We start from the raw sequence: 15,915 nt of genomic DNA on the forward strand, positions 1-15,915 counted from the left end.
TACTTCGCTACTTACAATTTTATATAATACATATAAAAATTATTAAAATATATTTATAATTAATTCTAGGATCATAATCTTTTTATTTAATTTAATTTTGATATCTATATTTAAAAATATGAATTGTAAATCTAGTTTCCAAAATGATTATAAATTTAAAATGTTGGTAATAGAGATTAATACTGAATATAATGCTTGTACAGATCATATGGACAAAGTAATTTATTTCCCTGGCAAATAAAGATAATATATCCTTTTCCTAAATTTGCAAAATATTTTAATCTCGATAAAAAAAAATAACACTAAATTTTGTTTTAAGATGTACCAGAAGGTTCTATCATCAAACAAGACTACTTTTTATAACAATCTTCTAAATGGGTGGCAAACAAATGAAACCTAATTAAAGCATCATTTCGAACAATTAAAACTTTATTTTTAATAAGTTACCAAAATTTAATATGCCGGGCTTAGCAATTCGTACAAATTTTTGGACAGGTTAATTTGTTCAAAAATATTAAAATGTCGAAACGGGCCAGGCATAACAGATCTCTAATATATATTTTTAAAAAAATATTCTTAGTAAAATTCTAAAATATAAATATTTTTTTAGAATTGTTCTAAGGCTGCGTCCAAAATCTTAAAAATATCTATAATATATATAAAAGCCTTGTCACATTGTGACAGTCACACTTTCGCGATTTATAATATATATTTAAAAAATCGTTAATTTTGAAAATTGGCTGTGGCCCAATCGGCAAGAGCGTCGCTTACAAATCTGGACTTAGGCTCGAATCCCAGCAATGTTTTTTTTATTATTTTTTTTTCTTAATTTAACTTGGTGGTTTCATCTTTGGGGAGATGATAATATCTATCTATCTATAATCTATATCTATAATATATATAGATACCGTGTCAAAATATTTAAAAAATCGTGAATTTTGAAAAGCGTCTGTAGACTAATCGGCACAAATCTGATGACTTTGGGTTCGAATCCCAGAAAAGATCACTTGGTGGTTTAATCCTTGGGGAGTTGATAATATCTTGGAAAATATTTTTATAAATTATTTTGGGCTGGACTTGGGGAAAATTATTCAAAATTATCATCAGCTTAGACGCTTGGGAATTTTTTTACTATTAACTATGGGTCAGACAGTGGCCTAAAAGAAATTTTTTTGCAGGCCTGAGTCTGATCAAAAAATCAAGGCCCATGAAAATCTGATTTTGAATGTATTTATATATTCATTATGATTTTTAAAATATTTTTTTTCAGTTCTCAACTAACAAAATTTTATGATCTTTCATTAGGCTTGGAAAAATTTTGCAAAATTATTATGGCGTACCTTGCTTGGGAATTTTTTTTAATATTAAATATTGGGCATAGGTGATCAGTAATATTTAACAAATGATATTGATATTATTAAGTAAAAACTTTGAATATATTTTGACTCAAACCATAGTATTTACACTTAGTTTTAATGGATTGAACCTGACCTGAAGGGGTAAAAATTGGATATTATTTTTAAATATTAGGTAAAAACTATCATAAAAGTAGGGAAAAAATTCTCATACCCCGTCATTTTTGACGGGCTATCTACTAGTTATTTATAATTATCACCCGATTTGTAACTTCCCAGACAAAAATTTTAAATTATGAGAGAAATATTTTATTATATTTTGCGTAGCCCTATAAATAGGCATACACAATTATATTTTTCGAAATTAAATTGTTTGTAAAATTGTGTACGATCACCCCGACTATCGCATGTAAGGCCAAGCACGGAGAGTAATTCTACAGCTAATCCAATTTAATTCTTAAGACGTCTCACTATAAATCGAACTCCATGTCCGAAAAAGACAGCCAAATCATAGCCGAAATGGCGGATTTGAAGGCGGCCACCTTAAACAATAAAAAGAATATGGACGATAAAGTAACCAATCTAAATCACAAAGTAGATAATATGATTAAAAGAATGACAGGGTTTTTCGACAAGATCGATGATATAGAAACTAAACCTACGCTACCTCCATCTATTGAAGGAAAGCTAGATAAGATAGAAATCCCAGCTAAAACCCCCCTCCTCCCTGTTAGTAGACCTCACCACTGAATTCCTACTATCTGAAGAGAAGTACGGACTCTCAATATCCTAGCGGAAGTCAATAAAAAGAAGCTAATCAGAATAGTGAAGCACTTTCTCAACGTTAAAGATGTGAGGCGCCAAAAGTTTTCGCCGGCGAGGGAGGAAGTAAGGATGGAGCAGACGATGGAGAAGACGAAGTATCCACAGCAAGTGATGACACCATTCATGACCTGTCAGTCGCAGAACAGTTCGATCATAACGGGGAACCGATCATTATGGGGAACAACTTCGCGGATCGCATTACCCTTTACGCAGCTGCCATTCTGCCACCGTCTGCGCCAACGGTGGATAGCAACTCGATCTGGCTGATCCACAGACTGCTTAGGCTCATGGATGTGGATACGACGGATAGCGTATAAATCAACCTTGGGGCAACCTTAGGACTAGCGGCATCAACACTTAAACCCCACCCGGATCAGTCGCCCTTTACCAGGAGAACTGAGGGGTTTTGCCCGAAATTCGACAACCAGGATATAAACGATAATGGAGGTTTCTTCCGTAATCGATTCGTCAGATTGGCGGTGAAGTACATGCCCATTATATCCCAGCTGGTTGACGGAGGTTTTATTGAAAGGATAGACACCCCATTCTGTTCGCCGTTATTCCTTATCCCCAAGCAGGACGGCACCCCGGGTGATATCGTTTCTAGAAATTGTATCAGATACCCATTCAGATTAAGGACTATTCCCATGATAGCGCTGCTTCTAGCCACGGCATCAAAGGCCACCAAGATCGATCTAAAGTAGACCTTCTATTCAATTCCCCTGGCGCAGAGCAGGAGCTTCGACTTTGCTACCGCCGCGGCCAAGTTCAATTCAGATATAAAACTTTGCCGATGGGAGCGGCCTTCTCTCCATAAAAGCAAACTATTCAGTTTATCTGGACAATATCATATTCCACAAGGAAAGCAACATAGTATTCCTCGATATGGCCCCCGTTGGGGTTTGGTGATAAACGACGAATCAGTAGTCATCCCCGGAGAAGATCACATATTTAGTATTAGATATCGACTTCGAGATAAAAATGGCAGCGGTCGACAAAGAAAATCGCGCCATACTCAGATTCTGCCAGCTGATCCTCCAATCCATGATATAGAAAGGAACATTGCGTTGGAAGTGCTAGGTATTCTAAATCATTATATTTACTCTAATACCGGGCGTTCGAAAGTATTTGCTCCATACTATGTCACGATGCTGTGCGAGGAAAAGACACCACCCATCGACTACCTAAAGGCCTACCCCAAGGCAGTCGTGTCCATCGCAGCCTTGATGAAACCTTTTCCCTTTGTGTTCGCGGTGAATGCCATTATCCAAGTAGACGCCTCCCTTACACACATCGGAATAGCAGAGGATAATCAAGCACGACCTCGGTATCCCGGATCTAGCAAACCCGGATATCAATCAGAAGGAGCTACTCGCCATATAAGCAGGATGCAGATAAGCTCTTAACAAATATAAAGACATCCAAGCCATAGTTACCGACAGTCAGGTAGCGTAATTATAAAAAAATCTAAATTATTAAATATGTATATACATAATCATGATTTACCAATAAAATAAATATATTTTATTACAAAATTTTGTCAAATTTAGTCTACTTAATATCGTAATTAAAGATGAATATTGTATTTAATACTATAGCAAATAATCCTCACGAAAATAAGAATACATAAATTTCTTTACTGGAGTATTTTTTTCCCAGTACCAATTTGAACTTCAGCATTTTATCTAGCATTTTTTATGGAGGGTATATGAAATCTTTAAATAATGAATTAGAACCTAGAGAAATTTAGCTCAATATTATATTTTTATAATATATTTTTTTTAAATACTAATTTGTCTATACATTATAATAATCCAAATATAATATACCTATAAAGGTCTTATGTAAATTCTATAAATATGAAAAATAGAGGTTTTTTTCCCGGGATATATTTTCCTGGGAGTTTTTTCCGGGATTCAGTAAAAACAAATTTGGTATTGAATGATATGTAGATAATGGCGATTTAATTGTATAAAAATTTTAATTGAAAGAATATCATGAATTTAAATTGCCTCTAAGCAAAATTAAAATTAAATATTTTTAAAAACAGTTATGAACTGGTTTAACCCGGTTCAAAATATTTATTTTGGTCCGCTCTTTATATATTTCTTTTTAAAGGTTTGATTATGGTTCAAAAAATTATAACAGTTTGTTCTGGTTTCGCGGTTCAAAACTCTGATTTTAATTATTAGTCTCTTAATAAATATTTGATAAATCATTGTAATTATTTAGGATAAAATCTATCAAATATTTTATCTATTTAAATAATATAGATTAAATAAGGTGGGAATGATTAGCATATTTTGGATAAACAAATAAGTTATGAAGGCCTAAGAAATATCTTTCAGAGATAATTTTAATATAACGATGAATGTGATCATTGTGTAATTGAAAAATAAATTTGAAATAACACATTTACGAAATGATTAAATACAGATATTGACGGTTTTGCCAAATTCTTGGACCCAAAAAAGAAAAATTTTCTACGACTGAATCTATGGTATGGATGGCAAAAAAATTGTCAAGGAAATGATTTATTTAGTGCTGTAAAGTTTTTTAAGAAAAGGAACGCCATTCGTTACCTTCATTAGAAGTAATGAGTAACGCTTCTTTTTTTGAGTAACGGAACTAAAACGTTATAAATTTTTTCTTAAAAATATGAAAAAAACATATTTATTGTATTAAAAAATTATTTTTTAAATTTTATGAATAAAAGCCGAGTTTTTAAGTCAGATCAACCACAAAATCCCTTTATTTATTTTAAATTTTCGTTGTTAAATTTTTAGTCAAGATTGTTAATCTTGATCAATCAAGATATGATTATCATTTATTTTATAAAGAATATAATGTCAATTGTACATATTTCTTCAGACGAAGATATCCCATCACAAATTTTCATCAATTCTGGAATAAACATACTTAATGAAAAATGGGAAGATATCTGATAAACCAGTTATAACAAGATGGAACTCTTTTTATAACTCCGTGAAATTAATAGTCTTATGAAGGAAAATAACTTGACGAATCTTGTAATAAATCCGAATTGTAGAGATTTTCAGATAATGACAAGTTTCATATATATTTTGTATGGTTAGTGTTAATTAAAAAATATATGTAATTTTATATGTTATGGAACCTGTTGCTATGGCTCTTTCGATTTTAGAACATTTGTGATATCTACTACGAGTACAAAACATTAAAACTTAAAAAAAATTCCTTTAAATAATTTCAAGTTTTACAAGTCTATTAATGCACCTGAAAGAGTTAAAATATTGTTTACAATTTATATTTATTTTCAGTAGATTCGAACATATCCGTAAAGATGAATATAAACTATCAGTAATAATTTATCCGCTACTTATAGATTAGCCCTAGATAAAATTAGGTCAACCTAAGTAGAAAGCTTAAACCTATTTCCAATTATGAGAAAAAATCTTGACAAAGAAACACTTTTATTCTTTTAAAAAACAAACATACCAGATTACTTTCGGATAAAGATAGAAAAAAAATTTGATGAGGATCTAAATGAAGATTATTTTGAAGATGATCTATTAAGCTTTTTTCAAATAAAGATTTTTTTAATTTTAATAAATTCCCCTAATTAAAATTTTTTTATATTAAATATAATACAACCCTCCCATCCTCAGCGCCAGTTTCGTATGTTTAACACGGCGAAAGATGTGTTGAGCACTCTCTTGTTTATCTAATCAAAATTTTGAAAATCAATTGTTGTTAAAAATAAATAAAATTTATAAAAATATGGTATTTTATGATATTTTTTTTGTATTATATAGGGGAAATTTTTGTATAAAATATTTAATTTTTCAAGTAATGAATAACGCGTTACTTTCTGAATAGCCAGCACGCACGTTCCTTTTTTGATGTAACAAGTAACGCGTTTCTTTTTTGAAGTTACGTGTACAACACTAGTTTTATCCAATCCAAATTATTAAGTCTGGATGTGTTTTACACTATATTATTGGAAAATTTTATAATTCCGATTAAAAGAGTCGTATACCTGGTAAAATTCCGATTCATATCAATAAAGGTCAAAAAAGAGAACCATTGAAGAAAATACTCATTTTATGCAATCATAAGGGACTATTTTAATTTTAAAGAAACTCATATTGATATTTAAGGTCATTTTAAAACCAATCTTAAAATCAAAATTTAAAAATATATCAAAAATGCCTTTTTCTGATGGATTAGTACTAAATGAATAAAATTAATCTAAGTCATCATGAACTTGATTTTGAAATCAAAGCGGGATGACATTTTTTCGTAAAATTCCTAACAAGCATTACCAAAAGGTTAGCACCTTCAGCGTCCATATGAGAATCAAATATTAAACACCATAGATTCATTTAATTTTTATCAGAGACATGGAGCCGTATTTTAATTTTTTTTAAATATACCCAGGCTGGGCCTAAAAAAAAATTTTCCAAAAAAACCCAAGCTGGGCAGTATATTTTAAAATCGAATAATTTAAATAGCCATTTTTGGCTATAAAAATTAATAATAAATCTAGTATATTTTTAAAAAAAATCCAAAGATAAAATCCTGGTTGGGGTTGGGCTGTGCAAATTAGTGATCTGCATCGGGCCTTATTTTTCAGCCTGGCTCGAAATTATTTTAAAAAAGTTTTGCCGGTCCGGCCCGAATCCGAAATTTATTTTAAATAAATTTACCGGCCAGCCCGAATTTATTTAAATATAGAATATAATTTTTATAATTAGTTAAAATAAAAGACATATGTTATATAGAGTTTAGTTTCAATAAATTAAATCAAAATTTTTTATTTTACATAAAAAATTCAATATAAAATTGATAAATTTAGATATATTTAATAAAATTTCTAAGATCCGACCCGACCCAGCCCGATTTTTTTTAAAAATGTTAGGCCCGGCCCGAACACGATTATTTTAAATAGAATTAGGCCCGAGCCCGGCACGAAGCTCGTTCGGGCCGTACCGGACTCGGGCCGGGCCTAACTTTGCAGATCTCTAGTGCAAATGGTACCTCAGTAGTTCTCTGATTTTTATAAAGAAAACATCAGGAACTAATTATGTATATGCAAAAGATAAAAGGCCAAACCCTTTCCGGAATACAAAAGTTTCATGCTTTTATGCCACTTGGAAAATTAAATTAAAGTTAAATTATTTTGATATTATGGAAATTATTGATACAATATATAAAAATTAAATTTTGTCTTCGATAAATTATAATCAAAAATTAATTTGATTTTTATGAGAGAAATTCAATTCATCAAATAAATTAACCCTCAAAAAAAAACTTTTCCAGATCAAAATAAATATTCTTTTAAATATTAAACATAATTTTTACTAATATTACAATTATTATATAAAATATTTATTGATGACCATTTCATATTTTTTAACAATTTATAACACATTATATAATTTCAAAGGCCTACCATTAGTCTATATAAATAAATTTAAATGAATCTTTTAGAGATTATAACATCCAAGGATATTTAAAATTAAAGGGAGTGCATTTTGCCCTAATTCCCATTTTTTCGATATTTAGAGGCCCATATCTCAGCTGCTGTTTGGATGATCAAGTAATATACATTCATTCATTAATCTACATACCTCTGCATTAAATATTGCTTAGATTAAATTTTGTTTGCAAAAAATCTCAAAATTAAATTTTTTTTATTCAGTATAAATGATAATAATTTTTTTTAAAAATGCTCCCTTTAAAACCATTAAGCTTTCTTATAACAGATAATAATGTTATTTAATTAAACATATCAATGAACCTAATATAAAAATATTTATTTACGTCTTAAAAAATAATTGAAAAACAATATGCTATGTAGGCCAAATTTAAATTCTAAAAATAAGATTTAGCTATTTTAGTATGGACTTATAAATAGCATGATAAAAATTGAATGGACTTTATCTCTATAGTTACATGGTGTTCAAATTATCTTAAAAAATATACTCTTATAAAAACTTTAAAAAATACCGCATTTTAAACGAAATTTCTTTCTCCATTTTGGTTTGTTTCAAGTTAAGTATCTAAATTAAAAGGCAAATCTAATATTTAAAATTCACGTGGGGTAACGAATAACCAAACGCATGTCTATCAAGCCATATTTTATTACATAATTGTAAAAAAATTAAAATTTATTTCAATTTTATATATAATAATAAGGGATTGAATTAATTTATAAATCTTGGCTCAAAAATAGTTAATAATTCAAATGTTTTCTAAATCTCCCAAAATAATGCTTGAGAGAAAATATTTTTTCTAAAATGGCGGAAAGGCAAAATATGAAAATGAATTGTCCTATATGCAAAAGTATTGTAATACCCTTTAACTTCTCTAGCTTCTTTCTATAAATGTAATTATTTATTTATAATTTTCGAAAGTCTAGCTAATATCTAAACATGTTATCATTGGTTTATAGAGATTTCTTTTATTAAAAGTCAGGTAAATTTTATTAAAATTAAATATTTTTAAAAAAAATAACTAAAAATAAATTAATAAACAGATATAAGTGGCGAAATAATAGAGTTTTATTCCTCGAGCAAGCTATTACTATTGTCATTCACATAACTCTCTCTCATTGGTTCATTGCAATATTAGTGAACTCTTCTTTTTAATTGTATTTTTTTTCTCATCTAATATTTTTAATTTTTTAAACATTTTGTAATTATATTACTTTTATATAATTAAGCTTATAAGGATTTAATTAATTAAAAATAATTATTTTTGTTTTATTTTAACAAATAATGGGCTATTTTTGGAATGCCAAATTCCAAATAATCATTAAATCCTTGAATCGCGAATATTCCGTAAAAATTGTGCGAATTTTTGAAAAAAAAATCATAACCCGTTAGTTAAAATCTTCAAGCCGAACTACAGAATTAATATTAAAAATTGCTTGGTGTATATTCTTCAATCATAAAAAAATAAAAGAAATGAAACTTTCACTATTAAATAATATATATAATTATTTAGAATTTATTAAAATGGAATGGTAAAATTTTATTTAACATGCATCGCAAAAAGAAAATTTTGGGGAAAAATATAATTTTACTTACCAGTGCTATCGTAGGATCGGCCTGATCAACTGATATCATTTAACGAACGAATAATATTTAAGAAAAATGTTGTAATGTTAAGGCATACTAATGCATTTTGTAATTTATTTAAATAAAGTGTATAATGTAATGTTGAAAATTACAAATCCACATTATTTAAAAATTTGTTAAATATTATTATTATTATAATGAATTTTCCCTACTCTTACTATTTATATAAAAATAGTTTTCTTTAATAAATAATTGATATAAAATGGATAAGAGGGAAAAGAGAAGAGATAATTATGTCATTTATTGTATAAATAAATAAGAATAACAACTAAAATTTTATTAAAATAATAATAACATAATTTTTTATAAATTAAATTATTACTATCAAATTTGACAACCCGATAATCATTAAATAAATTCCTATAGCAGATAGTAGCCTAGTTTCATGTTTAATAGTAAAAAGGGCCATTCTATTCACAGAAATTTTAAAAATAATGATTAAATTGATGGCCTATTTATAATGAAAATGTTGGTAATTAAATTTGGGAAACCGGCAGTGTTGTTAAAATAGCGCGCTACTTTTTTCAGTAGCGGTAGCTTTAGCGGGCTACTTTTTTTAGAAAATAGCGATAGCGGTAGCTCGCTACTAATTTAAAAGCGCTACTTCGCTACTTTCAATTTTACATAATAAATACATCTAAAAATTATTAAAATATATTTTTTATTAAATCTAAAAATGATAATCCTTTTATTTTATTTAATTTTGAAATTTATATTTAAAAATATACATTATAAATCTAGTTAGCATTATAAATCTAGTTATTAAAAATGTGTGAGATTGTTGAAGATAGCGAAATTTCTTTGGAAAATGATAAAAATATAGATTATCCTTTCCCAAAATTCAAAAAATAATTTAATCTTGAAGATAAAATTACTACTGGATATCGGTTTCGATGCAAGATGTGTCGCAAAATTTTATCCTCAAATCATACAAGCAGCTTTAATTTGAAAAAACATTTAAAGCTAAATATATTAAACAAATTTAATATCAATGTGTAGGCTAATCCTTAATTTTTAAAATAAATTTAAATCAAAGACCAATCATTTTTTTTATATATTCAATTTTATCTAAATTATTTAAAACATTTTAAAATAGTTATTTCAATAATTTTTATGTAATATCTCCTACATATTTTTTATTCTAAGTATTACTGTTATAATTTTAGACTGTTCACACCTCAAATTATAAATAGATTAAAAAATATCTCAAAAGTTTTGGGGTAATGGAAGGAGATACATCCACTTCCAAATCAAATTTAATTCAAACAAAATTAAGCAATTTGAATTCACCAACACCAGGTGTATCTCAAAAATTGGCTGACAAAGTCATAATGAACTTTATAATAGTAACTGTTCAACCATTATCCTTGATGGATAATGGTTCTTTTATAAAGATGATAAACACTTTTTCTCCACGTACCAAGATATTTTGCGGGCAGACATTGATGGCAAGAATTTTGGATAGCTTTATAGAAAGAAAGAATCTTTAATATTAAATCTATCAGATGTCTCCTATATCTGTACAACATCAGATTGTTGTACACACAATAGAAGGTATTTATTTTCTGATTTATAATATGATATTCATATTTTTAGAGCTTATTTAGGAGTGACCACACATTGGATTGATCCAAAAAATCTAAAACTGAATCTAAAGGGCAACTTGATAGGCTGATGGTAATGTTAAAAAATGCCATGCCTAACCACGATACTAATACTATAGCAAGATCAAAACCGCAGCCTTCCATAGACGATTTTTTTGAAATAAATAATAATAATATTATTGAACCTCTAGATGCCTTTTTTAAATCTAAAAATAGTCATTTAAATATCTTTGATGATTTTTTTCATATAAAAAGTGTGTTTATTAAATTTAATACTGCGTTACCCTCAAGTGCTTGTGCTGAACGATTATTTAGTATGGCAAAGCTTATACTTTCTGATCGTCGAGTACAAAATGTTATTATTAAAGGGCAATATTAAATAAATTATATGTATATATATGTAACAAATTATAGTCATGTTTTTATACCAATATTTTATTTGTGGAAATAAAGTTATGTAAAAAATATTTTTAAAAAAAACCAAAATAGCGTAAAAAGTAGCTTTAGCTACTTTTTTTTAAATGTAGCTAATAGCGCGCTATTTTTTTTTATAAAATAGTGGTAGCGATAGCGCGCTACTTTTAAAAGTAGCGTTTAACAACACTGGAAACCGGTTACTTTATCAAAATTAGACTATTATAGTGATATTTCAAAACTTGATAATATAATACAAATATTAAAACTATTTAAACAAAGAGTAGACAGAATCAATAATTATATTTAAAATCCTTAATAATATATTCGGTAAATTATAACTACCTCCAAATTTTAAATCTAAATTGTGTTCTTAAACAAAATTAATCTTAAGTTTTATTTAGCATAATCAATTTTTTAATATAAAATACTTTAGTGATAAAAAATACAAATTAAGGAATAATGAAATGTGTTTTCTTTTACTTATATAATATTTGACATATTAACCTAAAATGTAACGATATTTTGAATGTAAATTTTTTTTAAAATATTTTAATCCTCTACGTTTTGTACTTTTTACCTTATATTATAGAATAATTTAGTTTCTAGCGTTTTTAATAACGTAAAATATATAATGCACATTACCATCACGAGAAGTGAAAGTATAAGTGTGTAAAAATATAATTCACATAATAAGGATATTTATTGTATGCATGCAATACATGTTTAACTTGAAACCTGCTAAATATTTTCAAAAAATTATTATTCCTTGATAAATTTATATATACAAAAAATTTGTTTGGGCCGAACTTAAAAATATTTTAATTTGGTACTTAAAACTTCAATTTTGTTTAATAAATTAAAAGATTTTTCCCATAAACACTCTTTTACAATGTTCTAACTAGTAACCTAAATTGATTTTTAATTTTAACCGCTACAAATATGAAATTAGTAAGGAATCTCTTGCTCATGTTGAAAAAATTATTTAAGCTTCTATAATTTTTGTTAGAATTTGACAATTATACCTGGAATTCGGTCTTTAATGAAAAATGATATTCCTGTCCATAAGCCAAAATCTTAATACTGAGAAATTTAAAATTTTATTGTAAATATAAAATAAAATAATATATTCAATAGGATTCAGTAAATTTGCTTTATTACATTTTTAATATATTTTATCAATAATGATTTGTAGGGAATTTACATCAAATATTAAATGATGAATTAACATTATTCGATTATAAACATTTTATTGCGCAAAATTTGGGGTTTCTTATAATGTTCCTCATGTTCTGTAATAAGCAAGATCAATGAAAGATAGATAGATAATCATTAACTTTAAAAGTGAGAATTAACAGATCAGATCGCTCAACTTTAATAATCATGATGTTCAGAATTCATTAAGATGTTATGAATTAGGTTTAAAAATTGATATTTCATTCCCCTTTCATCTTCTTTTCTTTAATAGTTAATCATAGAATTTTATTTCTTAATAGGTTTATATAAGGCGCAAACCAAAAATCGCTAGTAGGTAAAAATGCTGATTCTGAAGGATCAAAAGTAAATAAAAAACCAAATATAAAGATAAAAGTTAGGTTTTTTTATAAAATAGGATCCATTTTTATAAGAGCAGAACAAATTATTCCAGAATTTTTTGGTTCAAGACTTAGGTATAAAAATTAAATTTGCTCATTTAATATAATTAAGAATAAGATAACTAACTACTTGTGGTCTGCTATACCTGGGGTAATCTCTCAAAAAAATATATTGGCCGAGGCTGACAAAATTCCTGGCCTACTTAAGGATTAGAGAATATAAATTATTCTAAAGCCTAATTTTATTAAAATAATATTTGTGGCTTAAAATTTTAATGATGACAAAGGGTATAATTATTAACAGAAAGAATGCATACTTTGTCATGTATTATACTTGATGAATTTTTAATAGAAGTGATAATCCATAAAGTAGAGTGTTTTTAACTACTCTCCAATATTATAGTTGTTTGCCTTATATTTTAAAAAACCGGGCGGCAACTCTAGTAAAAAAATAAAACCGGGCCAGGCAAACTTAGTGAAAAATTGAAAACGGGTCGGGTCTCGCAAAAATAAATCCACAGGACTGGCCTGAGAATTTTGCTTGCAGACCATTGATAACTACAGTCCACATATACAAATTTATAGTAACATAAAAAATATATAAATTTTAAAACCCACTGTTAAAAAATTGATATTGGGAAAAATTAAATATATACTCTCTCTATAATCCTAAATATCTAAAAAAAACTGTTTGAGATAACAAAATTAATTTTTTAAATGCCTAAAAATAATATGAAAACGTAGAATTTTGAATTTTTTTAAAAAAAATCAGGGTGCCTTTTCTGAGATATATCGATTTTCGTCATTCTATTACCGGTTTAAAGCCATTTTTCAAAATATATTATTTTAATATAATTTGAAAGCTAATATTATGAGATGTCTGATCTTTATTCATATTTAATATATTGAAAATAAAAAATGTCCACATCACATCTATGCCTGTAGGCATCAAAACCAAAACTAATGGCAAATTAATACTCTTCAATGGCATATTGCACATACCTAATTTCATTAAATTCAAGGGAGATCGCCATAAATTGTTTTCTCCAATTTGATATAAAATTGCTCTAAATATAGTCTTATTAGTAATAGTCTTTTTTTCAAACACAGTATCCTTTTTCAATGCTAATTAGAAGATAAAACGACATTATGCCTTTGAAATGAGTCAATGTGTATTTGAATAAGTACTATTATGTGACTAAAAAGCTATATATTATTATATTAGCATCATAACTTAGGTACATTACAAATAAGAAAAATCCTTTCTCAACAGGTTTGTTTGATCATTTAAAATAATATTTTTGACCAAGAGGTTTTAACCCTCTAACATTCCCTCTAGATATGCCTATAAATAAGGTCTGATTAAAATGATAAATGCTATTCTTCAACCATAGGGTAAAGGGGGGATTAGTCATTAAAATTAGGGAGTATGGAGTTAAAAAAAGGCTAGTCATAAAAAGAGTGAGTATTTACAAAGAGAATGGGGGGAGTGCCAATTTAGATTTCTTTTGATGCTGATGATTTCCTTCTTTTTTAGGTATGGGGCGGTAATATCTTCATTTGCAGAGAGAGTAATAAACCAACTTCTTATAAATATTTGACTTATATCTTTAAAAAAGGTATATACTACTATATAAACTATTCAATTCATGATTTGATATTGCAGCCTGATATACAAAAATATATCATAAAGAAAATAAGAATAAAAAATAATTTACTTGAATTTTCGTTTCTAGTGCAAGTGCTTGAAACTCATTTTCAAAATCGGGGACGGGTAAATTTCGGGGCTAAAAAATTATGATAAAAATTAAATATTTTTAAGGAATTCTAAAATCCTGGGAAATTCAATTTCTAATCTATTGCAGCTATAAAGAGTTAATTAATATTTAATTAAAATATGGCAAATTTAATTGACTATCAGGGTATAAAAATCATTTGATTTAAATCACGACTCTAATCAAGTCTTTTAAAAATCAAAATCGTTTTTATTAAATTTTAAACTTACTCCTATAATTTTGTTTATTTTAATATAGTATATTATTTTATTTAAATATAAACTAGTTATTAATAAAACACGGGTTTTTAAAATTTTTTTACTAACCAGAAGCCTGAATCCTTTTAAAAAAATTTAACAACCCAATAAATCGGACCGATTCAAGAAAAAAAAAATTGAAAATGGGGTCTACAGAATTAGAAACGAAATCTAATCTAATTAAATTTGTCCGCCAACAGTCCCGTCTCATTAAATTTTTTGGATTATGGAGCAGTCAGAACCGGTCCTGGTCGACCTTTACTAAACCCGAACCGTACCTGATCTTACCTAGGTTAGAATGGTTTAGTTCATTTATATTAAAAATTATTATTTCAGGATTTATAATAGATATACGGTGATCTTGTATATAATTTTTGGACATCTATTCATTTAAAATTTAATTTATATCAAACAAATATTGGATAATGGATTTCAAAAAATCATGCACTTTAATCTGCACTTAGTTGTCTTATAAAAAATGAAATATCACAAAATGGAGATAAGATATCAAGAGAAGTTAATCCTCTTGAAAACCTTAACAGCTTGATATTCTAACTCTTATAACAATTATTAATGAGTATCGGGTTATTCCATATCAAATCAATCACTTTACAACCCCGCCATCTCAGAATTTTGCTAAAATTAGGTATATAAGTTAATGAAGTGTGGTAATTGACGAATCCAAAATATTAGCCATTTCACTCTATTACAACAGGAGATATAAGATCCCAAAGTTGCTCTGCTTGGCCATTTTTCTAGAAAATATAATTTTTTAATAATGGGATAACTTTAATATTAGAGTCACATATATATATATATATATATCATGGATCATTCTGCAGCCCTAAGTAAACTTTTCCAAGTATTTTAAACAAAACTAATTTTAATTTATAAATTTTTTTCTCCAAATTTCAGATATTTTGTAAAGAGTACCAAGAACTGTTCATATAAAAATTTTCAGTGGTA

At 27.4% G+C, this 15,915-nt stretch overlaps 1 protein-coding gene across 3 annotated transcripts in view; it reads right to left on the reverse strand.

Moving 5' to 3' along the window:
• The window catches only part of LOC135927762 (pumilio homolog 2-like), a 64,861-nt gene that overhangs the window by 31,251 nt on the left and 17,695 nt on the right, over positions 1-15,915 (reverse strand). For 2 of the 3 annotated variants that reach the window (XM_065463922.1, XM_065463925.1), the window contains exon 3: positions 14,636-14,704. In XM_065463922.1, coding sequence (XP_065319994.1) covers positions 14,636-14,704 — 69 coding nt within the window. Of the gene's footprint in view, positions 1-9,253; positions 9,386-14,635; positions 14,705-15,915 lie in introns of those variants that run through there. The other variant, XM_065463924.1, reaches the window with a different exon arrangement.

The sequence above is a fragment of the Gordionus sp. m RMFG-2023 genome, chromosome 4 (assembly GCF_954871325.1).
Source record: "Gordionus sp. m RMFG-2023 chromosome 4, tfGorSpeb1-WG-v2, whole genome shotgun sequence".
NCBI classification, from domain to species: domain Eukaryota; kingdom Metazoa; phylum Nematomorpha; class Gordioida; order Chordodea; family Parachordodidae; genus Gordionus; species Gordionus sp. m RMFG-2023.